General features: G+C 38.5%; 2 protein-coding genes and 1 long non-coding RNA gene across 11 annotated transcripts in view; 2 read left to right on the forward strand and 1 right to left on the reverse strand.

Annotated features, from left to right (window-relative positions):
* The window catches only part of VEZT (vezatin, adherens junctions transmembrane protein), a 65605-nt gene extending 57327 nt beyond the window's left edge, over positions 1–8278 (reverse strand). For 3 of the 7 annotated variants that reach the window (XM_082739270.1, XM_082739269.1, XM_082739272.1), the window contains exon 1: positions 8134–8262. In XM_082739270.1, the coding sequence (XP_082595396.1) occupies positions 8134–8169 (36 nt within the window). In that variant the 5' untranslated portion in view covers positions 8170–8262. Of the gene's footprint in view, positions 1–8133 lie in introns of all 7 variants that reach the window. The other 4 variants (XM_082739268.1, XM_082739273.1, XM_082739267.1 and 1 more) reach the window with 3 other exon arrangements.
* Positions 888–8030, forward strand: LOC309869004. The gene is made up of 3 exons (XR_014313923.1): positions 888–3823; positions 4037–5606; positions 5831–8030. It is a non-coding gene; the product is annotated as an uncharacterized lncRNA (long non-coding RNA).
* Positions 8279–8455: 177 nt separating the features above from the next.
* FGD6 (FYVE, RhoGEF and PH domain containing 6) overlaps positions 8456–23777 on the forward strand; it is a 125498-nt gene continuing 110176 nt past the window's right edge. For all 3 annotated transcript variants that reach the window (XM_082739264.1, XM_082739266.1, XM_082739265.1), the window contains exons 1-2: positions 8456–8806; positions 14151–16551. In XM_082739264.1, coding sequence (XP_082595390.1) covers positions 8791–8806; positions 14151–16551 — 2417 coding nt within the window. In that variant the 5' untranslated portion in view covers positions 8456–8790. The remainder of the gene's footprint in view (positions 8807–14150; positions 16552–23777) is intronic.

Consider the following 23777-nt stretch of genomic DNA (forward strand, 5'->3'; position numbering starts at 1 on the left):
AAAAATGTTAACGTCTTTTTCTTTTTGCCCCAAATCTTTTTGTTTCATTGGTTTTATTTTATTTTTTATATTTTTCATTTTTTAAAGATTTTATTCATTTATTTGACAGACAGATCACAAGTAGGTGGAGAAGCAGAGAGAGAGAGAGAGAGAGAGGAAGCAGGCTCCCCACTGAGCAGAGAGCCCAACATGGGACTCCATCCCAGGACTCTGGGATCATAACCTGAGCCAAAGGCAGGGGCTTTAATCACTGAGCCACCCAGGTGCCCCTTATTTTATTTTTTTAAATGTTAAAATCCTTATTAGAGCTCTGAGGCTATGTGAAGAAGCCAAAAGGGAAGAAACAACATGACCCATAGAGAAAAAAATCAAAGACTTATTCCCCAAGAATAATTTTTATAATTCCTGTTAAATATACTTACTATTGTACATCTGGTAATAACCTAGCTTTGGCCTTACTGGTTAATCTTTTATGTCAATAGGGTTCTAATTTAATAACTCCATTAATAAGTATTCTTTCTACTACAGATAAAAGCATGAATTTTGCTATGACTCCAATCTATTCAGTAACATAGTATTTTATATAATGCAACTGTGGAGAACTTTATGTACTACAGAAAACTAAAGATACATTTTAAGTGAAAATAAAATGATATATTACCTTAAATTTTATAATTATTCCAGAAAGTAACTCCATTATCAAAATAGCAAATACTGTCAAAATATATATTCACAGAAAAAAAAACCAATTTACTTCCACTAGGTCAAATCAATAATGCAAGGAGAAAAGAATCCACAAATGATACTTACAAAAAATGCCTTAACTTTTTTAGAGATGTATAACAACCTCTAAAAATATAAGGCATACTGGAATTAAAATTTTAAAAAATAAAAAATAAAACAATAAAAATAATATAAAAATAGGAGAATCTCTCAAGAGAGAATTTTTTTTTTTTTTTTTTTTTTTTGTAAAGAGAGAGAAAGAGAGAGAGAGCAAACACAAGTGAAGGGCAGGGAGAAAACCCCAAGCAGGTTCCAGGCTCAGCATAGAACCCAAAGCAGGGCCCAATCCCACAACTCTGAGATCATAACCTGAACAGAAATCAAGAGCTGGACGCTCAACCAAGCTACCTGCGGGAGCCCTGAGTGAGAGAGGATTTTTAAAATTTACTTTTAAATGTGCAAGACTGTGTGAGAGCCATCTCACATTTATCTGGTTGATTTAGTGTGGGGATTGGGATAGGGGAGCTAAACCTGAACATAGTCCCAACAAAGAGTTAACATTTAATACTTTACTAAGAAGTATGAAGGAGGGAAAGAGATCCATATAAGAGGCGCAAAATTTAGCTTTCGAGTCATTAACAAAGGAAAAGAGAATGAATCTCAACAACCACCAGAAAGAGTTCAACTACAGGGAGCAAGGTTACTACCGATAGGAATGTGAACGAATAAAGGGTACCTTCAGGCCAACTCTGTAGCCCTATAGGGAATTACAAAGAAATGGTTTAGAGGCACTACAAATAATGCAAAGAGGTAGAAATATTTGTCCTTCAGATAAAAAGTTATTTTCAGGTACTCTTCCCTCTGGGAGTGGAAGGATTCAAAATAGGATGAATGACTCAAAGTTTCTGCAATTAATTTATAATGAAAAGATATGAAAGCTACAAAGGGGCAACATCAGAACTTTTAAATACCTGCCTAAGGTCAATAGAGATTTCCTACTCTCAAAACATCTTAAAGGTAACATTATGGAATAAAATGATGATACTGATATTTCAGTATTTATTTGTTTATTACCCATGTTAGATATGTTCATAATTTTCTAACTTTGTTCAGCCTGCAAGGTCCAAGTCTGAGGTTACACTGTCCTTTTCACTGGAGCCTCCTGGGGTAGTTGGGCTCCAAGATAATTAAATTAACTTTGAATATATATATGGAATCTAGCACTGATAAAATGAAGGCAGTCAGATTCTCAGGCAAGGACTGGGACCCAGACCTGGGAATCTCACTCTTCCTTTCCTTTCTTAATTCCTCTACAACATCATCTTTCAGTGTACCCCTAGCTCACCCAGACTATCACAACTCAAATGTGACCTCTGGGCCAAAATTATAAGAAAAGATAGTAGGTTGATTAATACTCCAGGAAACTGGTATTAAGTTGATATCAAATCAAAACACTTAAAAAAGAGTTTTAAGCAGGGAAAGAATGTATTTGGAATATTTTGTAAAATTATGGTTGACTTAAAATGTTAAATTTTAATGTTAAGGTAGCATATGACATTTTGAGTAAGTCTTAAGACATAAATGAGTCTGATTTCTGACTCTGAAAGTCATTATAATAACAGTATTAAAACAAATACACCAAATATATCCAGTAAAATTTTCTTAGGGAAACAGACGTTAGGTCCTATGATGGTTGTGATAAACTGAGTTTGTTCAACCTCCATTTTATCTTCCTTCTTTATAGTGTGCCTCTTATGTTAAAGAGACAGGAAAGCTAAAGGTAAGATTTCCCAAATTATTTTGCAGCTCGAGTGCTAGATATAAACTGGGCTTTTTCTTTTTCTCTTCCTTCCTTCATTTTTTTCCTTTCTTATCTCCTCCTTCCCTCCCTTCCTCCCAGTATGTGTTACCGGCTTTCTGGTCATACAGAGGCAATTATAGTAGAGACAGTGGATAGATTCTGAGTTACAGTCCCACTGCACTAGCTTTGTGGGTTACTGAGAGGCAGCTGTGGTGATGGTCTCCTGATTCTTACGTTGTTGCTTATGATTGTGATCATGTGTTCTCAGATTCAGCTTGATAGACACTGGGTTCCTCATCTTCCACTATCCTCCCAGGCTGATGTCCCAACATCCCCTGGCCTGTCTTCACCAAGAATCTTATTAGGTCAGCTTAACCAAAACCCCTCAAACCCCAGGGTCTCCTCTTAGAAACGAAGTTCCCACTTGCCGGTGCTATAATTACAACTGAGCCTGGTTCTACACAAAGATCTCTTTTCTCCTATTTTGATAGTTGGGATTAAAACCTGTTTTTATTGCTTAAATACTATCTAGCTCTGGTTTTTAATAGTATCTCCCATATATACATGAGGTATACATGTTAACAAACTTGTTTTTTTTTCTTGTTAATGTATCTTTTAGTACCAAGGGTCTTAGTCAAGAACTCACAAGGGCAGAAGGAAAATTATTTTTGTTCCCTGCATTCCCTGTTCGTAAAATCATTTCTAGAACACAGAGATGAGAAACTGACTCATTTAAAGGTGAGCAGTAAAAGAATTCATGGATTAAAAGATTCAGTATTGTAAAGACCAGGTGAGTCTCTCTAAATCAAGCTATAGATTCAAAGCAATCCCAGTCAGAATCTCAGTAGGTTGTTTTTCAACTGAAACTGACAGGCTGTTTCTAAAATTTATTTGGAAATGCAAAGGACCAAAAATAGACAAAGCAACCCCGAAGGAAAATAAAGCTGAAAGGTTTTTCCTACCAGACACTAAAACCCATTATAAAAAGTTATAGTGATTAAAATAATGTGTTATGGCACAAGAATGGTCAAACTGATCAATGGAAAAGATTGTATCCAGAAATAAAGCCACACATTCAAGGTATCCTGATCTATTACAAAAGCAACACGGTAGGTAGTTCAGTGGGAGAAAGAATCACCTGCTGAGTAAATACGAGTTAATGGGACATCCATTCAGGGAAAAAAAAATAATGTTGATCTTTATTTGATCTTCACTTGATCTTTACTTGACCATATAAAAATCAGTTCAGATGGATGACAGATCTAAAGGCAAAAGGTAAAATGAAGCTTTTAAAAAAAAGTATCTGTCTTGGGGCGCCTGGGTGGCTCAGTGGGTTAAGCCGCTGCCTTCGGCTCAGGTCATGATCTCAGGGTCCTGGGATCGAGTCCCGCATCGGGCTCTCTGCTCAGCAGGGGGCCTGCTTCCCTCTCTCTCTCACTGCCTGCCTCTCTGTCTACTTGTGATTTCTCTCTGTCAAATAAATAAATAAAATCTTTTAAAAAAAAAAAAAAGTATCTGTCTAACCTTAAAGTAGGCAAATATTTCTTTAAAAGCACTAACCACAAAAAGAAAAAGGTTTAATTGGATTATAAGAGTTAAGAGCTTCTGTTCATTAGAAGACACTATTAAGGGGTGCCTGGGTGGCTCAGTGGGTTAAAGGCTCTGCCTTCGGCTGGGGTCATGATCTCAGGGTCCTAGGATCAAGCCCTGCATCTGGCTCTCTGCTCAGCAGGGAGCCTGCTTCCCTTCCTCTCTCTTTGTGGGTCTCTGTCGACTTGTGATCTCTGTCAAATAAAATCTTAAAAAAAAAAAAAAAGACACTATTAAGAGAGTGCCACATATATTCTGAGATATTTGAGGTATATATATCCAGACTGGTATCCAATATATGTAAAGAACTCCTTCAAATAAGTACAAGAGATAGCAGAACTGAAAAATATGCAAAAAACATATACTGGCTTTACAAAAGTGGATTTTACAATGGATGGGTTCATAAGCATATAAAAAGACTCTCTTTTCTTTATCAGGAAAATGCAAATTAAAGGCAAGAGGACAGACCAGAAGGCTAACAAGAAAGACTAATATTAGCAAGTGGTGGTAAGGATGTAGTAGAACCAGACCTCTTATATACTGCTGGTAGAGGAGTATAAACTGGTACAGCTGGGTTGGAATAGTATTTGACAAAATATACAAAAGGTGAATATGTGCATCTCCTATGACTCAGTAATTTTACTTCTAAGTATATACTCAACAGAAACACGTTCAACAAAACGTATATTCTAAGCGGCACTATTCACAATAGTCCCAAATGGGAAACTACCCAAACCATGAACTGTAGAACAGACTGAAAAGTTGTCATACATTCACAGGGAATACTATGGAGAAATAAAAAATGCTCGCATGACAATACAGATGAACCTAACAAAACCAGAGAGCAAAAAAAGTCAGCTAAAAAAAGAGCATATACAAATGCAATTGCACAGTGGAGGCAAAACTAAGGTAGTTATTACAAGTCCGAATAATGGTTTTCTCTGAGGTGGGCAGGACTGACAAAGGAAATAAGAGGTAAGTAACTTCTGGTGGGCTCGGTGATGTTGTTTCTTGATTTGGCTATTGATTACATGGGTGTATTCAACATGTTAAAATTTGTCAATCTGCACATTTATGATTTGTATACTTTTCTTATGAATATTATCCCTCAATAAAGATCATATGATAAAAAGCAAATAAACAGCAAATTGGAAATGATTTTCTACAAGTGTAATAAGGTTAAGTAACACATGAAGAACTCATGCAAATCAATTTTTTTTTGTTTTTGCAAATCAATAAAGAAATATTTTATTTATTTGTTTGAGAGAAAGAGAGAGATAGAGCAAGTGAGCAAACGAGCAGGGGGAAGAAACGAGAACCTGAAGCAGACTCTGCACTGAGCTGGAAATGGGGCTCGACCCATAACTGCGAGATAATGATCCCAGCTAAAACCAAGAGTCAGATGCTTAACTGATTGAGCCACCAAGGGCCCCTACAAATTAATTTTTAAGAAGCTGGCATCAAGGGGTGCCTGAATGGTTCAGTTGCTTAAGTGTTGGGACTCTTTTTTTTTTTTTTTTTTTTTTTAAAGATTTATTTATTTATTTATTTGACAGAGAGAAATCACAAGTAGATGGAAAGGCAGGCAGAGAGAGAGGAAGAAGCAGGCTCCCTGCTGAGCAGAGAGCCCGATGCGGGACTCGATCCCAGGACTCCGAGATCATGACCTGAGCCGAAGGCAGCGGCTTAACCCACTGAGCCACCCAGGCGCCCAAGTGTTGGGACTCTTGATCTGGAGTCAGGTCATGATCTCAGCGTGGTAGATTGTGCTCTCTTGGCTTCAGGCGTCAGGTCTGCGCTGGCAGTGGAGCTTGCCTAAGTAAGATTCTCTGTCTCTCCCTCTGCATCGCGCCCCCAACCTCACCAAAGAAAAAAATTTAAAAAAAAAAAAAAAAAAAAGAAGCTAGCGTCTAAGAGGAAAATGAACAAAATACACAAAAAGAACATGCAAAGAAAGAAAAAAAAATGGTTCCAATAAATCCATAAAATATGAATTAGAACAATGGAATGATATTTTTCCCTGCCAAATTAGCAAAGATTAAAAGAAATTTAAAAAGCCATTGCTGAGGATTTGGTGAAATTGATATTCTTATTCCTAATGGAAATGTAAGATAGTATAACCTTTTTGTATGAGTCTTTAAAAATTGTCATATCCTTTTGACCCACTAGTTTCATGTCTAGAAATTATTCTAAGGAAAAATCAGAGCTGCAGTTAAAGATGGAATCATATCAGTGTTATTACAACGGTGTTTTGAAACAATTTAACTGTCCATAATGGAAAAACTGTTATATTAAAATACACACACATGCTGGAATATTATGTTATCAATAATGTTTTCAAAGAGTAATGAATAAAGACTCATAAAAATTTTAAATGAAAAATACATACAAAATTCTACATGCTATGATACCTTTTGCTTTAAAAAATGTCACACGCTAAACATACACTTGCTTTAAAAAAAGTCTGTAAGAACACATAATATTATAATGTTAATGGCAGCCATCATTGATTGGTAGGATAAAGGATGATTTTAATTTAATGGTTTATTTTCTACAATGAAATGTGTTTTTTTGAGCATTACTATTATATTCAGAAATCTAAGAAAAAATAGGGTAAAAACAAAACAAAACAAAACAAAACATCCGCCTGGCTTTCTTTACCCTAGAAATCTGAACAACCTAGATTTTTGTCTCCTTCAGCTCCCACCTTCAATATGTAACTGTTTCCTTGATTTTACCTGTAATTCTAAGAATTACCTGTCCAAGCCATCATTCCATTATTTCTTCTCTCATTTCCAAAATTCAGATACTTGTCTTCCCAAATGAGCTCTTCGAATCCAGACTCTTCGTTTTGGTAAAACGACCTCATCTTCCACTACTTCTACATTCTAGCCACATCAAACCACTTTATATAGCGACCCTCCACGCTCATGCCTCTGAAAAAATCCACGCCAGGTACCTTCACACCTCCTAACCTTGGCATGCTCAGTTCTCTCTCCCGGGAATGCATTTTCTCCATTCGTTCTAATCCGATTCATAGTTACGATGTACCTCCGATATCATTTTCTGGGTGTAGCTTCTCTGAGACCACACCAACAGAGTGCCGTTTCCACATCAATCCTCCAGTAACAGTTAATACATATTTCGACATTTATCATTCTGCACTCTTTAATAGCTAGCTTTCCCAGTGTATGGAATAAGCCATTTCTTTTTAAAAATTCCTTAAAATCTGGTTGGATGAGTGAACATAGAGCATACATACATGCAATATATCTACACTGCGTGTGAGCTTCACCTGTATCGGATAGATAAACGGCAATAAAACACTCGCCTGCCTTTTTTTTTTTTTTTCTTCCTCCCATTCAAGATGGCAGAGAACGTCTTAAAATAGTCCCACACAAAAGCACTCACACCCAGAGCCTCGAGTCAGAGGAACTGGCTACACCTAGCGCCAAAAGCAAAGGACAAAAGAATTGAACCTAGATGTTGAGATGGCTCGGTCCTAATCACTCTCAGTAGGTCCCCATACAGATTTTCCAACGTGTTAGAAAACTGGCACCTGCTGCCTTCATTAACGAGGACCACGCCTCGATCGGGAACAGTGACCTGAGCCACTTCTGGATACTGACCCAAAAAATCGAGGATGAAAAAGGGGGAGGCTAAGCAGTACTGAGGAGTATCCAAAATGCACGATTGGGCCCCGCCCCACCCGGGCGCAGAAGCCCCGCGGCGCATCCCTCTCCCGGGAAGGAACAGGCAGGGCTCCGGACCACCGGCCTAGCCACCCGGGCCCCAGCTGAGAATTCTGGGCGGGCCTGAGGCGGAGATTGCCGCGGCGAGGGTGCCCGGGGCTACACCTGTCAGGAGGCGACCAACTCTAGGCCCCGAAATCGCCGAGATTCGGTGACCCAGGCTGGTAAGAGCGTCGCCGGATCCCTTCTCCCGGGATCGGCCCTTCGCCTTCCCCCTTGACCTTCTTAAACAAAGGCAATCCACACCCACCGCCATTTTCCCCTTACCTCAAAAACCACCTCTTCGTCAAACTCTGGTGTCATCCTTCTCCGCCATGCCACCCGCCTCAGCACGATGGGAAATGAAGGCGGGAGAACAGGCAGCACCCCGGCTTCTGCTACAGAACGGTCCCTTCTGTTCAGAAAACTACAATTCCCAGAATGCTCGCAGCTCACGCCCCCTTTTCAGGACCACTTATTGGAACAGAGCATGAGCGTGTGGGCGGGAGGGGCGGGAGCGGGCGGAAGCTCGAGCCCGCTGATTGGAGGAGCCTGGAGCTTTTGTCCGCCTTTTACGGCCGCGACTAGCAGGGGGCGCCTGAAACACTGATTTTTTATTTTTTATTTTTTTTGGAGCTGGAGAGGAGCACGCGCCGGCGGAGCCGCGGTGAGCCTTGCTCGTGCCCGCGCCTGGCCGTCCTCTCAGAGCTCGGCTGGGTGGCGCTCGTGCCCGCCCGCCGCCTGCGGCTCGCGCCCGGGAGCGCCGCCGGGTCCCTGAAGCCGGTCGCGTCCTTTGTGCGGCGCTCGGGTTGCGCCGCTGGGCAGCGGGACGGAATGCGGGCGCTGCGGAGTCTCTGCTCTTCTGCTCAAACTCTCGAAACAATGGAGTGTAAGAGGAGCATGGACTGAGGGGGGCGAGCGGGGAAGCGAGCTGCACGGGGAATCATGACTTCTGCCGCGGGTAAGTGACGGCGCTCGCGCTGCCGCCGGAAAGTTTGGAGGGAGCGCTGCTAGTCTTGGGCTCTGGAGCAACTTTCTCCTCACGGGTGCGTTAACGGTGTTCCCCCTACCTTTCCCGAGGGCTGAGCAAATGGGGGAGCGGACGGCTTGTGCCTCCGGATTTTCTCGTCCCTTCCTGCGGAGAGGTTGCTGGTTGGAAATGGGGTGTCTCTTGGGACCTCCCTTTAAGCGGACACCCGTGTTGGGAGCTCTTTGCGCCAGGTGAATCACGGAATGTGAAGAGGGAGACATTTGCTCGTCCCTCCTAAAGTCTGGGGGACTTCGCATTTGCGTGTGGAAGTAGTTTAGGTTCCCGTGTTAAGAAATCAGTTCTTCTGGGAAAGGCAGTGTTCCCGGACGGTTGAACTCAGCCACTGTGCTGAGTCGCTGTGAACCTAGTCTCTACTGGAAACCCTGACCTTTACTGGCCGGAGAACTTTAGACAGTGTGACTCCAGCCCTGGTGGTTTTTCCTCTGTTATCGGAGAAGCAGGGGCGTAGAATTGTCTGTCGATGGCAGTTTTTTTGCTCCTCTTCACCCAGTTTTTATGGATTTTTTTTTTCTCTTTCTACCTGGTTAGTGTAAACGAACCCTTATTTTCTGTCTGCCTTCCAGAGTCCTTTCTCTACCTCCAAATGACAAAGCCTGTAATTTACCTTTGTGTGGAGTTTGAGCAATTCTCGACGTTGTATTTCTAAACAATCTTAAGAAACAGTTCTTATTTTCTGAAAATAATTAGTAAAGTCATTGCAGATAACTATTAAAATCACTTTATAAGACCCTAGGTTAATTTTTTAAACCAGAACTTAGTAATATATGGAGTATTGTGGGTTTTTTCGATGTGTTTTTTGGCCATGTTCAAAGAAAAACACGTTTCACTAGAAATTTTATAGAAAAACGATGTAAGGCTTCCCCTCAAACTTGCTTCTAGAATCAGCACTTAAGCACAATTAAACTTTCTTTGCTTTTCTTGGCATTTGTTTTAAATTCCTGCAACTTGAAGCTGTCAAACAGCACTCTAAATGTTCTGATTTGTATTATTTCTAAAACAGATATATTGGAGCGTTGCGTCGCTCGATGTAATCAGATTACAACTAACAAGGCGAGAAGTTAGCCAACAGCAATAAGAAAGCAAGGAATGAAGTATATCGGAAGATGTTGTGCATGTTTCCTTTTTAATGTTACATGTATGTCGAGGAGATATGTTACCATATACTATGGAAGTTAAACTCTCTTTTCCTTACTAAGGGAAGACTTTCTACTTACTTGAGGTGAACTATTTTCATCTTAAATTTCTGTGCCTCACCATTCAGTTTTTCTTTATTACTGACCCAATCCAGTTAATTAAAATTTTAAGTGGTCGGATATTTAAAAATCTTTCTGGCCATTTTAGCCTTCCCCTCCTTCCAAGTGTCAAACACATTTAAAATATTCATACCTTAAATGTATCATTTTAAGTTCTAGCCCTCACAGTTGATAATGAACAGGTACAGGAACATTTAAGTTGACATTTAGATGTGTGAATCTGATCTAGGGTTCGGTCTGGAAGTTTATGATGCTTTCATTTGACTTACCGGAGAATGATGCAAGCTATTTTTATATTTTATCAACTTTACAATTAAAGAAATCCACAGACATTTTTGTGGTGTTTAAAAGAGGAACACTTCCTGTGTTTAGCTGAGTTAGTTGGTTTTTAGCCTGGCTTGCTGAGAAGCATTAACTACCTTTTTGTTCACCCATCTGTTGAGATTTTTTATAATTCTTTCTCATGTCTAAATGGAGAATATGGAAGAAAACTGGGGTTTTATTTCCATTCTTTTCTTACAAAATTATGTGGTCATCATTCTTACAAGCTCTTTATGATGCTTTTTTTGGTACAATAATAAAATTCTTTAAAACTTTAGGAATATTATTTGTAGTTGGGGCAGGGGATGTTTATGTTGAATCTAATCTGTGGTATTTGGGATGGTTGTCTTAATTTTAAAAAATAAGATAATAAAAAAATAAAAAAATTGAAGAAATATTGTAGAACATTTTGCGTTACAAATATCCTAAAGGAGAGCTTGCTTTTTTTTTCTGCATCTGTGAATGAGTATGCCCATAATAGAGATTTTTAAATTATTCTAGTCAGTTTGTGAAAAAGGAAAGAGATCATCAGTGTATATTTTATATTCTTTAAAACAGATACAGCCCCATTAATGCCTGTGTTTTGCCTTTTGGCTGATCCAGTAGCTAGGAAAGTGTGTACGTGAACCACAGCCATCTGTGTGTAACAGATGACAAGTATGTTTGTAATAGTAAAATGGTACCGGTGCTTTACTTTCTTACCTTATTTTCCCCTGGAGCCAAACAGCTGTGTAAATAAAAAGATTTGCTGCTTTGTTCTACAGCTTTTGGGTCTAAATGTTGATACAGTATTAAAATCCAAAGGTGCTGGGTGCATTTCCAAACATCACGCACTTCTTTCAAGAGTGACAGAAACAGGCTGTAATATAATGGCTTTTTATTTTTTGAGTTGTGTTTCTTTCAAAATAGAGCCACTAAATACTACTACTACTACTACTACGACTACTACTACTAAGAAATGATTTTGGATATTGCTGTACCAGTGACTTAAACACTTGTTCTTACTAATAATTAAAAACTTATTCAGTAATCCTGCTGAAGCTGATTCCTGCTAACTTTTCAAAATATTGTTCTACATTTAAATGGATACTGATTTTTTTTAAAAGAAATTTCCTGTTACTGAGGCATATTAAAGGGTATGTATATGTGGCAGCTTTGTCTATTCCCAGGCCCTGTTTTCAGTATTGAGAATAGAGCAATGTATTAAAATGCCTCTTCTCCTGGAGCTTGCCTTCTAGTGGTGAAGACTGACAAAATTATTCTGAAGAAATATCACATGGAGAAAAGGGACTAAAGAAAGTAAGGATTCTCCTGAAGCAAGGATCACATAAGTTATAATCTCAGAATCATATAGGATTTAGAGATCTGTTCCACATCCTCATCTACAAGGAAACTGAGGCAACCAGATCTTTGAGTTATGTTATCTGCTACCTCCAATACACAGTTTATGAGTAGCAGGCTGAAGTTCACAGTTATTTATTTAATTAAATGAGTATGTGTTGAATGTTAGGTGTATAACGCTATGCTATATTTGTTGGGAATCAACCACAGCTCATATATAGTTACTTGAATTTCTGCAACACTAAGGATAGGGATTTATGACTCTTGGAAGAGGACTCATAAAACACATTTAAAGAAGAGTAAAACTGGTACCAAAGATTAAAAAACAATGTAACTAAAACGCAAAAATTGATTGGTTAAATGGCTTTTGACAGTACACTAAGATTCAGAAAGTAAAAGATTGATTTGATGAGACTGGGTTTTTGCTTTGGGGTATTTTTTAGTTATGGAAAATTTACCGTCTTTGCCATTTTTAAATGTGTAGTTCAGTAGTGTTAAAGACCCTCAAGTTGCCTTGCAACAAATCTCCAGAACTCTTTCCATCTTGCAAAACGGGCTTTTTTTTTTCTTTATAATTCCTTCAAAAGTCCCAGAGGTAGGATGTTTTAAAAATGGTTACGGAAGTCAACATGACAGCTTGTCAGGTTTCATTATCTGGGGTAGGGTGGGAGGTTTGGAAAAGGCCTTGGGCATTCCTACTTTGTCTTAAGACTTAATAGGTCAGGAGTTTAATTTAATAGACTATTATAGCAAGGTTTATCTTCAGCCTTTGAATGGTTTTACAGTTTTTTTTTTTTTTTACGTAAACAAAAATAACATGCTTATTAAATAGTTAACTGAAATTGTATAGCTTTGGGAATTTATATTAATTTATTTTGGAAGTATTTTATTGTCTTTATCAGGACATTACACCCAGGAATTGAATGAGAAAGCATGTGTTATCATGTGACCTTGGCTTGGGAAAATGGTTGGTAAAAGGAAATAGAACACCCTATCCTCCCCCACCCCCAACTTTCCTCTAATACCTTACCAAATGTTGTGACTTCTCTTGAAATTTCCTTTGTTGAAAAAAAAAAAAATCATCACTAAATGAAGTATAAAGCCTCTGTATATTCAAATACTTAATGTCCAAAAGATATTTTGAAAAATTGGGGTTTTTTTTTTTTTTTCAGTAAATCTAGCTTTTATTAAGCTTTAAATCCTGTTGAAGAACAAACATGAAGTGTAAGACTAAGATAAAATAAAGTATTTTTACTTCAGGTGTCCTTGGGGAAATGTGACTAGGTGATAGTGATAGTATAGGTGGAAAAACTTAAAAGAACTGAAAAAAAAAAAAAAAAACCAAAAACCAGATGTTTGAGTTCTATATAATTTTCATCTTATAGGTCTTTTGTATGAGGCTTTTGTTAGGTGACTTTAGGCTAGGACCAGGTCTGTACAAAACTAACATAGTATAATCGGTGTTTATTTAAGAAAAATAGGTGTTTGTTAAGTGCTTTTGATATAATGTTAGGAAAGGATTGCTACAGTAGAAATTGTCTTTGAAATGCTCTAGAAGAGTGCTTATGAATAAAAGGAACACAGTATATTCACCTGTGGAACTTAAAAGAAGTACGCATGTCCAGGCTGTATGCCCAGAAACTCTGACTGATCAGACATGTAGTTGAACCTACACACATGATTTTTAAAAAAAATAAAGCTCTGTGAGGGATTATAATGAAAATTCCCAGTAATATTCCCCATACAGAGAAATACCAACTTCATAATGAATCAAATAATATAGAGGAACTAGTTTTGTTTGTAAGTTTGGAAAATTTCTGATTTCTGTATTCCTTTTTAAGATAGTTTTGGGGGTTCTAGTGAAGTAGATTTTTGAGAAAAGGCACTTAGACAACTCTATGGTATATCACTGAGGTAGAAGAATACCACTACTTATTGATATATAATGTTAAAGGGTTTCATGTCTATATAACTGAGACAAATTCATTCAGCACTCAGCAGATGAACTAAAATACTACTTTCTTCTTCTATACCAATGATTTCATTTAGTGTCCACTGAAGATACGGTAATCTGTTCCAGAATTAGAAGAAAACTTTATTGGACTTGCTAAGAAATGTACACTGTACCCAGAGCTTTGTATATTGGAATTGAAGGTCAATTTAAGGAATTTTCAGGAGTAATGTGGACTCTTCAATGAAATATAATCTACCTAGTAAAATGCAAGCTCACCATATTATCAAAAAAAGTAAAAATGTTATCAAATTTATTTATTTATCATCTTTTGCTTTGGGTTTTTTGTTTGTTTTTTAGCATCATATTATTGTTTTTTCCTTTCTAGAGATTAAGAAGCCACCAGTGGCCCCTAAGCCAAAGTTTGTGGTAGCAAATAATAAGCCAGCTCCACCTCCTGTTGCACCCAAACCCGATATTGTGATTTCTAGTGTTCCACCGTCAACAAAGAAAACCAAACCAGCAATAGCCCCGAAACCAAAAGTTCTGAAGGGCTCACCTGTTAGAGACATTGGGCAGTCAGCATCAAGGAAAATCATTGTAAACCTGGAAGAGCACAAACAGGAATTACCTGAAAATGCCGACAACTCTGACTGTAGAAATGTAGGGCATCAGAGCAGTAATTATATTTTACCAATGTGTTCCTGCAGTTCTCAGTGTGTCCATAAACTTGGGAATAGAGAGAATTTGTGTGTAAAGCAACTTGTTTTAGAGACCCTGGAAACGCATGAAAACTTAGAATATAGTAAAATTGAGGAGTCCTCTTCAGCCGTAAAAACAAGGAGTAGATGTGATTCTAATGTTGAGAATGTCAAGAGCCAGAGTGAAGTCGTTTTAAAGGCAAACATCCTAGAAGAGAAGCTCAAAGATGTTTTAACACAACGAACATCACCTTTTATTTCCCTACCGAAGCACAGATCCACAGACAGCCCAGAAATTAATGATGGCTATAATTCCAACAGACAATTCAGAATTGAGTTTGCAGATTTGTCACCTTCCCTGTCCAGCTTTGAAAAAGTTCCTGATCATCACCATTGCCACCTACAGCTTCCTAGTGATGAAACCTATCAGCCTAGCAGTGATAAAAGCAATACTTGCTTTCATTCATCTGGACAAGAAGCTCTGGAAAATGGTAAAAGGAGTACTTTTTTATCTTCAGATGGAGTTAGTAAGAAATCAGAAGTCAAAGACCTTGGTCCCTTAGAAATTCACGTAGTACCACATACTCCCAAATTTCCAACCCCCAAGCCCAGAAAGACACGGGCTGCTCGTCTGTTACGTCAAAAGTATGTAGATGTGCCTAGTGAAAGTACTGAAGAACCAGAGAATTTAGACAGTGACTCTTCTTGTCTTTTAGAAGCTGGTTTGAAAAACGATAAAATCAGTGTTCTTCATCATAATGTTTTGTGTAACCAGGAACAGGTGGACAAAGTGAAGCCAGGAAATAAAAGTGAATTGAATGTGGACTGCAGTGGTGACAGACAAAATTTAGTCAGTCCACAGAAAGCTGTGTGTCCTGAAACATCTTCCTTTGAAAAAATGGAAACAGATTCTAATTTAAGTTCTGACAGCAAGACAATAGATGGTTCTAGTATGTCACTTGCTGTGGACAAAGGGACCAATTTTATAAGGTACAGTACTTTATCTATGAGCCTGCCAAAGCAGCTCAAATTAACCTGCAATGAACATTTGCCTACTACCTGCAATGTGGGAGTGTCTGCCCCTCAAATACAAAAGGAATCTACAATAAAAGGTGAAAATTCCTCAAGAATTGTCCCCAAAAAACCTCAAAGACACAGCTTGCCTGCTGCAGGAGTGCTTAAAAAGGCTGCCTCAGAGGAAATTGTGGAGAAAAGTTCTTATCCCTCAAATGAAGAAAATAATTCAGAGAAAGGTCTAGAAAGAAATCACCTTCAGCATGTGTGTGCCCAAAACCTCAGTATGTCATCCTCCTTTGATATGCCTAAACGGGCTTCAGAAAAGCCAGTGTGGAAATTACCTCATCCTATTTTACCCTTTTCGGGGAACCCAGAATCCTTAAAGTCTGTCACTACATCATCAAATAGTGAGCTTTCAACTGCCATAACTAAGCCTCGAGCAAAATCATTATCTGCTATGGATGCAGAAAGGTGCACTAAGCCTTGCAAAGACACTCAGAAGAAAAACTCTTTAAAGAAGTTGCTGAACATGAAACTGTCCATCTGCTTCATGAAAAGTGACTTCCAGAAATTTTGGTCCAAGAATAGCCAGCTTGGAAACGCAACTGCAGGCAGCCTCTCAGATGGGGAGAGGAAAGGAATTGAAAGTGATTGGCATGGCATGTTGGTAGAAGAGAAGAGAAGTAAACCCATCAAGGCATATTCTGCAGATAACTATAGCTTGGAATCTCAAAAGAAGAGGAAGAAGTCCCGGGGCCAGACCAGTGCAGCTAATGGACCACGAGCGGAGTCTTTGGATGACCAAATACTCTCCAGGGAGTCATTATCTCAGGCGCCTTGCAAATCTGTCACAAGTGGCTGTGCCCCAGAGTATGAAAATGTACGCCATTATGAGGAAATACCAGAGTATGAGAACTTGCCATTTATAATGGCCATAGGGAAAACTCCCGAGTTAGAATGGCAGAATTCCAGAAGCATGGAGGACACTGATGCAAATGTGTACGAGGTAGAAGAGCCATATGAAGCTCCAGATGGCCAGTTGCAACTTGGACCCAGACATCAGCATTCCAGGTAACACTTAGGTGCCAGATGGACACTGTGCTTTTGCATTTATCACTGAAATTAACCTCCCAAGAACGCTGTGAGATGGGGGGAAATCACTTGGTAAGAGAGTGGTTTAGTTAAGCACATATTAAATTATTTCAAACTGCAGTGTTCTTTTATCATAGTCAGTATGGGTATTTTCAATGCAGGCTTGAAATAGCTGACTTATTTTAGTAGCTGATTCAAAGAATTTGAACCAGTGGTAGTGTAGATAGTACAAAGGAGACCTAGAACAGCAAGGTTGCAGGCCTCCAAAGCACCAACGTAGAAGGAATAGCAGGAATTTAGGGGAGGAAATTGGCCAGATCAGTGACGTTTATTTGTTAGGTGTAAGAAATGTGTGCAGTTTGGGGATGCCTGGGTGGCTCAGTCAGTTGAGTGTCTGACTCGATCGCAGCTCAGGTCTTAATCTCTGTGTCATGAGTTTGAACCGCACACTGGGCTCTACACTGGGTGTGGAGCCTACTTAAAAAAAAAAAAAAAAAGAAAAGAAAGAAAGAAAAAGGAATTTGTGGAGTTTGAAATCCATGCATTTGCCTATGGTATCCTCGTCAGTTAAAACCTCGAAATTTACAAAATTTCCTACTCTGACGATTAGTTATTTTGCTTTTTGAAAACTAATTGCTGGCTTCATATGGATATAGGAAAAACACAGGAAATGGAAAGCTATTATCTTTTCTTTCTCATTTTTTAATATGTGTTTACTACCTCTGGTATCCCTTCTCCAACTTTCTTATTGAAACCTTGACTGTCCTTGATGGTCCAGCTCAGCAACCATTGACTTCATGAAGCTTTTACAGACCTACTAGGAAGTGTTTATTTCCTATTCTGATCTCCCCATTATGCTGTGGTATCTTTATAGGTTTTATCTCCATTTGTCTTATGGTATAGCTTATACAGTCTGATATTCTGTATTCAGTTTTAAGCTCCACCAAGAGTTTGAGTTGTATCTTTTTTTTTTAAAGACAATTTTATTTTAATATTCTTAGTTGAAAATGAGTCATATTTTTTATCCCTTATGGGGCCAAATGGGATTTGGAGGGATGAGTAGGTGTTGGTTGGGTGAAAAAATGAATGAAAAAGAAGGAAAGTAAACACTGCAGAAGCTTTGTTCTCTCTCTGTAGTCTCAAAGAGGGCCTTCGCATTGCATTTAAAGTGTTGACTGTATAACATAAAGCACATAGGCCCTTTTTGAAGTCTTCATGCTCTTAGGTCATTAACCTCAAAGTAACCTTTGAGTACTTACAGTGGGACTTTTTGTAGAAATAGTGACATAGCAGAGGATCAGAGAATTATCAGGTGAATGGAATAAATAAAAATGTCAAGCAAAATTTTATAGTACCAAGTAAAATTGTTCCAATTTCTTTTAGCTTTCAAATGCTCTCCCAGCATGTTTCTTTACTCATCATCTGTGCCCTTCCTCCACTGAGCCATAAAATACTTAGCTTCCTTGCCTGACTTTTCTCATAGCTGACTCCATTCTGCTTACAACTGTCTACTCTGAACATTAGTATTTAGGCAGAAGTCTTTTCCTTGGCATAAATATTTTGACAGAGAATTGAAATTAAGTATCCAGTTTAAAAAAAATGTGTGTTCTCATGCTTGTTCTTGTCTCCATGAAATAGTTTTGTTGGGATTGCCCTGTTTTAATATGTTTTTGTATATTATGTGGGTGTGTATGTGTCTGTGTGTATCTGGGTGAAAGAGGAATTAATTTGGCTTCTTTATGATATATGATTATCCTTAGCTAAGATGGAGTGTTTTTCTTGAAATTGGAGGTTTTGCCCTCCCATTGGCCTTCAGGCTTAAATCCCAAGGATTTGTCATTATTACTAACACCAGCTGTAAACTTCTGGAATTTGTCCATTTTCTGGTATGCTTCTTACGCAGTGAGGGCACTGCTGCTCTGGTGCTGCTGGGAAACCAGGTTGGAAGGGGTTAATGTACACAGCCAGCCAGTGTAGCTGGATAGCATTGGTAAGGAGGGTTCTTTCTCAAGGCCACAGGAAACTGAGGGCGGCTTTGGACAGGTTACAGGCTGTGAAGTAGGGCAGCCTGGTAGAGACTGAGAGAGCTCTGCTTTTGAATTGGCTTTCCATGGAGATTTTTGTCTAGGCCTGGAGCAGGGAGCCAGGCTTGAGTGACTTGAAGTGTGCCAGCTGAATCCAAAGCCTTCAGTTGTAGGGTCAGACTAAGGCTTTTCCTGGGAGGGTGTACCTTTTTAAAACATTGAATAGATGAAAGAAAGCAAAATCCGAGCCTTCATGAGGAGGATACCTGGACACCTTAAAACAAGGTAAATGAGAAGTGGGACCTGCATTTCGGATGAGCCGATTGGATCCAAATGGACATCCTGTTTGGCAGTCTGGCAGTTGAAAATATTAAGACCTCTGCCTTGGAGTAATTGATTTAAAGTCCAACGCAGTAGAGGTCTAAAATGATAAGAAAAAACACAGATGAACCGTATTTAAGACTCATCTGCTGAAGTGAATAAAAAAATGTCTTTAACAGTTTCTCAATCCTCAGGAAAGAGATTCTGGATCTTTCCTAGGAGACTGGTTTACGAGACTTAACTGGTTTTTCAGAGTCCACATATACAACCAACCAGATTCTGGATTAGTAAACAGACATTGCCAGCCCTGGGGTGGCTCATGTGGTCACGTTCTTTAGAGTACAGATGTTTCATGAGTCCAACAGCTTAATATTTACTAATTCATAACATGTTTATAATTTATCAGGAAATAATTGTATGTAGTCCTCATACAAACAAGATTGTGTTCTAAAAGTTCATGATAATTTGGAACTTAGAGTGTATTGCCTGCCCAAAGAAGGAGTTTTGGAAATGTTGGTAGAGGACCCAGGTTAGCATCTACATTATATTAACCATTACTATCCTGGCTTTCCCTTCCCCTTTCCTAGGTGAATTCTTCCTCCCAGTGCATGTTTGTGCTGGGGCAGGATCTTCGCCCAGCCAGGGTGGGGTTGAGCACGGTGTCGGAGGAGCAAATCCCCTGGGTCTGAGATGGCAATGTTTGTGGAAAGGGTGAGGTGACTAAAGAAGAATGAGGAAATTGGGGGCTGGGTTTGCTTTGAGAAAGACTGCAAGGCATTGGGAGTGATAAGGAGAAGGGAAGGCTGGGTGGTTGGGATTTAGTGTGCAGTGGATTTTCTTTCCCTCCTTCCTCCTTACTGTTCTATCCCTCTCTTTCCCTCCCCATTCTCTCCTGCTGTTTGAGTTTGTGACCTCCGGCAAGAATGAGTAGGAGAAAGCAGGAGGAAGGGAGTTGATGGGGGTAAGGAGTGGCTCTGGGAAGCCATCCAGGAAGTTGATGGGGGTAAGGAGTGGCTCTGGGAAGCCCTCGAGCAGGGAAAGGTGAATAGCCAAATCTGAAAGAAGGTAAAAGAGAGTGAAGGGAATTCCTCTGGCCATAGAAACAGTTGCTTTACACGTTCTCAGATAGGTTGCCATTTGCTTTCTGCTGGGGTTCTCAAAAGCAGTTTTGTTGGGAGCAAGATTGTGAGTAACTCAAGCATTCTGGTGCCATTTAAGTGTTGTTATGAGCTCTTTTTGCCGAAATGTTTCAAGCAATTATCCTAAAATACCTAGCTGGCACCTCTCTCTCACTGGCACGCATGTTAATCAGTGCTCATTTACTATTATTATTTAAGAAGTTTGATTTTTGTGAGGAATTTAATAAATGTGAGCCTTTAATATTAAAGAGTTACAGACAAATCAGCAAAATAATAGTGTGCAAATAAGGGGATTTTCCTCTTGAAATTGTAGCAGATTTTTAAATTCTCTAACCAAGAAGAACTTTCCTTGGAACCTTTCTAGGTTTTTCCTCTGTTGTTTTAGTTCTTTTTATAAGCACTTCAAAGAAAATGAATGATTACTGGATTTTCCTCGGTAACTTGGCAAGCCTTCAGTTTATTTATTCCACAGTCTTGACCATGTGTAAAGCACTTTGCCTTCAGAGCTAAATGGGGGGCGGGAGGGGTGGCATTTCCCAGGAGCTTCTGTCCTGTGAGGCAGCAATTATAGGGCAACATGGTTCTGTTGATCTAAGCTCTGTCTGAGTTATACCTCAAGAAAGGTATTAAAGATAACCTCACAGATTTGGTAACACTTGACCCTAGGCTTATAAAATGGACATGATTGAATTTAGCATTTAGGAGGTCATTTTCTAACTTCACTGGTGCTCTGGGGGCTGCATTGCAGACTGAGGATTTCAAAGAGAGGAAATGGAATCCGCCAGTGCAGATGGCTGTTTCTTGAAACTTTGCCCAGAAGTCCCCATCACTTGACAGGTTTCGATTTATCTTCAGGTTTTCCTAAAGTACCAGGATTCAAAATAAATTTCAGAATAATTTCTTCTTAATTAATCAGTAGATTCTTGTTTCTGATGAAAGAAAGTATTACGCTTTTGTTTGTTTTCTCCCCATTTTAAATACAGAACTGGGCTGAACAAACTGCCAAATTATAAATCCTCTAAAATCCTGTAATGACTTTTGTGTTGTAAATCATCAGACCCCATCTAGAAGATATCTCTCTTGGGTTGCATTTACCATCTGGTGGTGTTTTTGCATTTTACTATAATGATTAAAGTATAAATGAATAGCCCTACTAAGCATTTTCATCCTGTCATAGCACCGATATTATGCACAGTTAGAGGGTGAAGGTTAGGACTCCTATATCTCAAAAGAAGCCCTTTCCTCTGAGTTATTTTCAGCACCAGCTCAGGAAATGTAGAAAATTTGCATGGCTCTTTATCTTTCTTGTGTTGGAATCATAACACACAATTTTGGCGAATCTGTTTGTTTACATACTTACCCTACATTTGGAACTGCAGCTCATTGCGATGGATTTTACTTCTTGGCAATGAGGCTTTTCTTTTTTCCCTTCCAAATTAATTATTAGCAATTAGTGAAACTGCAGCTCTATCACTCTGGTCTCATTTCTTGCCAAAACAGATCAGTGATATTTTATCAAATATATATGCTTTTATGTGGTAGAATGTGACTTTATACTTTTAGAAGTATATTTTTAGTCAAGAGATAGAACAAATATCCTACATTGTGATTGTGGGTACACACACACACATACACACAAATCCTCTCTAAATAAAAAAACATTATTTTGAGATAGCTGATATCTGCACATTTAGAAATGATTGGTTTTCCATTGCTGTTTTTATTGACTTTTTGAATAGTAAAAGTCTAGAATTTTTATAATTTAGCCAAGCATATTATGATTCTGCTTTTGTAAAATTACTGTCAGTTGTATCAGTGAGACAGAAATCGCTTTGCAAAATGAGCTTCTGACCGATTTCCTGGAAAAATGTTCTCAATATGAACCTTTCAGGAAAGAGCACATGTAGGGAAGGGACAAGGAGGTCCTCATTCTTTTCCTAAGCATTTTTAATTCCTGTAAGGACCTGAGAGGTAAAGACAATCTGATAATCCATCAATCTGTATATAGATTGAGCCTACTAATAGGATGTTTGGAATTCAAGGCATTTTTGCAGTAGAAGTAATTGTAAGTCTTGGGTTCCTAGCCAGCACACAAGAACTTACTTAGCTTCTAATATATGAAAAAAATGCGGTGAGACTGACAATGCTAAAACAGAGCAATAAAATAAAGTTTTTATAACTTTTAAATGCTGGTACATTCAAGAAGGTAGAGGGGAGTGTGTTGAGGAAAATATTAAGAGGGAAGGAACAGGATGAAGAGGAGGAGAAGGTGAACTTTGACTCACTATCCCTTCAGGTAGATCAGGGGAATTCCAAATCTAGGCTCATATTCTTATGTAGGGGGTAAGTATGTTCGTATTTCAAGCATTCATAACTAATGCCTGTGCTTTGTATATTACTTTTGTAAGCTTTCTGTGTTCTTCCAGACGTTTCTTTTAAATGCATCATCTTTTCCTGGAATTGCATAGATTAATTTGGTATTTAGGGAAAATATTTAAAAAAATAGACAAGTTTATATGAGCCTATTAATTTTAATACTTCTTTTGTAACTGTACTGGGAGGAAAGTATAGCAAAATGTGCTAAGACTCAAAGAGCAGTTCCAGTTGTAACACATTTAGGTATGGGAAGCTCTAAAGAGATACTTACTGATCTTTTTATTAAATACTGAGTTTAAAAGATAAGTTCAAGAACTGAACTGCCTAGTTTGTTCTGGGTGGTATAGAAAAACTTTGGATTCGTTAGTGGATCTCTGAAAGAAAAGAGAAGTATTTGCAAGTATTGACGTCAGGCAGAGATCATCTGTCTTTGGAGTTAATAAAACTTGGGTTGACCAAATAGAGTATAAGGGGGAGTAAAGTGTGATGATAGTATTTCCAGGGAGAACAGCTGTCTTCTGCAGTTTTCTTTTGGATTTCTCAGCCCATGTTTGCATGTATTATAGATCCATTTTGGTTCTATGTAAGTGTGAACTGGAGTAAGGTTTTATTTGGTGTTATCATATCTTTTATCGAGAAGAAATTGAATCATGGTGATTGTGACTTCAGAAAAAATGGACAACCAAAATTCACCTGGATTAGTGGTCTGAGCCCTAATGTCTGAGGGCCTGTTTACCAGACTCTCTCATTTATCAAAGTATTTCGGTTTTTGCTTCAGGAAAGGTGAAATAATAAACACTGAACAAAGAAAGTCAGTTTCCCCTGAAAGTTTGGATAAAAATAAAAAGGAAAACAAACACGTTTAGCCTTTTTCTGTTTGAAATGGTACAACTGCTTATTCTTTAGCTCCTGTGGATTCCATTGAAAACTTTGTTTTACTTAGGTCATATATTTTTTGAAGTTTCTTGGTAACATATTTATGGCAGTTGATATATTTCGGCATATGGTAGTATTACCTAAAACATTAGGAATTAAAGAATAAATTTGACTTTTAATAAATTTAAAATGGCTTGTTCTTTGTTTTCTTCATCTGAAGGGCAATTCTGATTTGAACTATTTGGCAATTATAATTTCAAGTCCAGGAAAGTTGGTAAAACATTTAAAGAAGGAATAATTGGTAACTGTTTCTCCTGTCTTTCTTTTGGTCTTTAGATGTAATCACAGTCACAAGTCAACAGAAATTTCAATTTAAATGACTATGTGTTTCACTTCTTAAATTTTCTTTGCATGGTTCCACTGTTAGAGAAGCATGAGGGGAAAGCACAATTCCTCACTAGGGATCACT

This window comes from Mustela nivalis (assembly GCF_964662115.1).
Source record: "Mustela nivalis genome assembly, chromosome: 7".
Taxonomy (NCBI): domain Eukaryota; kingdom Metazoa; phylum Chordata; class Mammalia; order Carnivora; family Mustelidae; genus Mustela; species Mustela nivalis.